The 2,445-nt window shown below is 30.2% G+C and overlaps 1 protein-coding gene across 1 annotated transcript; it reads left to right on the top strand.

The window, feature by feature from the left end:
* Positions 1-1,275: 1,275 nt before the first annotated feature.
* LOC117182939 (NPC intracellular cholesterol transporter 2 homolog a-like) lies at positions 1,276-1,818 on the top strand (the record flags this gene model as incomplete). The annotated part of the gene is made up of 2 exons (XM_033376057.1): positions 1,276-1,452; positions 1,531-1,818. Coding segments are annotated over 2 exons (261 nt in total), but the record flags the coding sequence as incomplete, so codon positions are not given.
* Between the last annotated feature and the right edge of the window lie 627 nt (positions 1,819-2,445).

The following is a 2,445-nucleotide window of genomic DNA, read 5'->3' as shown; positions in this document are numbered from 1 at the left end:
TAAACAATAAGTGCTGTAAATTATCTTAAATCCGCTACAAATGATCTTTTAGAGCTTAAATGTTGAACATATTCTCCACGAAGAAGCTCTTGTTCGTAAAGTTTGGCATTATAATATTGATATTTACAAAAGTCTAATGACAATCTAGGATATAGCCGAGAAAATAGTATTCTTGCTGCAGCCATACGAAGAAATACATTTTCCATTTCATTTATAAATATACTGCAAACCTAATAATTCCCATTTATTGTTAGAAAAATTCCTTTTTTTGATAGCAGATTGAAGTTGAAAAAAGTGATATTCACAAATTAAATGATAAAACCGTAGTTGCAATAAATAGCAGTTAAAATAACATAAATTACAAAACAGGTAAGAAAAATTACCATTTTCAATGAGAAGGTGCAATGAAAGGAAAAACAATTGAATTTAGTGCTTCGCGATTTAGTACCAAATGACGTAATTACACGCCGAAGTTGATAAGGATGATAAAATTCCTAAACCTTAGAATCTGTTTTATCATAGGAAAATATCTCCGTTCTGCTGCCCCGGAGACCCGTGTTCAATTCCCGCCAGGGCTGATTTCTTCTAACAAGGTTTTTTCTCTTTCAGCTTAGAATAAAATAAAAATCTTTAATTGTATGTTCAATGTATGAAATGTATAGTGCGTGAAGTGAATGCGAATTTATTTTGCTCTTTCGATCATGGCATTTTTTCCTATTTTCTATGGGAAGAATTAGAAATGCGTAGAATGAACATAGACAGAATGTATTTACTATTGTTTTTTGTAAACTTCATAGTCTGTCTTAAGGATTATAGGAAGTTTCTTTTGGTATAATTGCAATTATTTAATCATTCATTTTATATTTCAATAAACATAGTAACTTCAGAGTTTAATTTTCACAATAGTAATTCTTGCAATAGTGACTCTATATCCTGGCTTGCTATTGTCGTATTGTAAAAATAAATATTATATTGGAAAATTTTATAACTGAAAGTTTCTCCGCGTCGAAAATATTTACTCAACATAAATTCTTGGGCATTTAAGAAATCCAAAAGTCAGCTGATTACTCCAATCTGAGGCAAACTCTCCGCAGTTATGTGTCTGCAATTTACCAGGGAAAGTTTACCTCAGATTGTTGTACCCACCTCGTATTTACACTGCCTGACCGATTACCTGCAACATTTTTTACCCTCAGTTTTTTCTGTGTTTCCACCAGACACCCTGTACAATTAATACAAATTTTAAACGAATAACATACTTATAAGTAATTTTAATTTGCAGACAAAAATATTAACAACGTTAATGCTGTGGTAACAGGAATAATAAATGGAATACGAATTCCTTTTCCATTACCAAATCCAGATGGATGTACGAGTTTGCCATGTCCTCTTGACCAAGGTGTACCGTATACTTACACAGCATCCTTGCCAGTAAGCCAAATGTATCCAAAGGTATGGTTATAATCATTTCTTAATTAGCACTAAAAGAAATTTTAAATGGTCTTGGTAAATTGAATTTTCCTCTTACAGATTTCAGTTGAGGTGGAGTGGGCCCTCCAGAACGAGCACCAACAAGTCATAGCTTGCGTTCTCATTCCAGCAAAAATTGAATGATGTTGTTAATGAAAAAAAATTTTACTACGAAAATTGGAGCTAAATTAGATTTTGTGAATAACTGTGTATAATTTGAAGGTTAGGATATTTCCCCTGAATAGCTTTATAATTTACTATAACTTTTCTTAATTAATAATATGTAATATCTTGAGTATTTTATGCGAGCAAGAATGTTTGGAACATAACGAAAATGCTTTATAAATAAAAAATAGTCTATACAACGAAACAGTTATTATTTTCCAGAGGTTTTCAGTTCTTAACTTCAGAATTTAGATAAGTGAGCATCCGTGTCAATATATTAAAGGCCAATATTATGGATACCAACAAAACTTAGTAGTTGCATTTTTCAAACAAATTGTTGAATTTTTAAGCAAAAAAGACAAATATTTGAAAGGCAGTTGTATTTTTTAACTATAAAAGTTGTATTTTCAATACTAAAGTTCATTTGCAGCAAGAGAGATCAATTTTCAACCAAGAAAGATGACTTGTCTACCATTGCAGGAAGAATTTTCAATAAAAAAGGACGAATTTTTAACAAAACAGTTGAATTCAAAGAAAAAAGACAAATTTTGTACAAAGTAGTGGAATCTTCAAACAGAATGATGAATTTTCAACGAAAATAGTTTAAATTTTCACCCAAATAACAAATTTTTTGAACAAAATACATGAATTTTCTACTGAGTAACTGCATTTTTAACTTCTAAGGGCTACATTTTCAACCAAAAATAGAATAGGTAAATTTCACATAACAAAATATACGAATTTTAAACAAAATAGTCAAATGTTTCAATAAACAGATTACTTTTCAACCAAACAAGTACATTTGTAACC

The sequence above is a fragment of the Belonocnema kinseyi genome, chromosome 2, assembly GCF_010883055.1.
Source record: "Belonocnema kinseyi isolate 2016_QV_RU_SX_M_011 chromosome 2, B_treatae_v1, whole genome shotgun sequence".
NCBI lineage: Eukaryota > Metazoa > Arthropoda > Insecta > Hymenoptera > Cynipidae > Belonocnema > Belonocnema kinseyi.
Note: the sequence above shows the minus strand (reverse complement) of the source record. Positions and strands in the feature narration are given on the sequence as shown.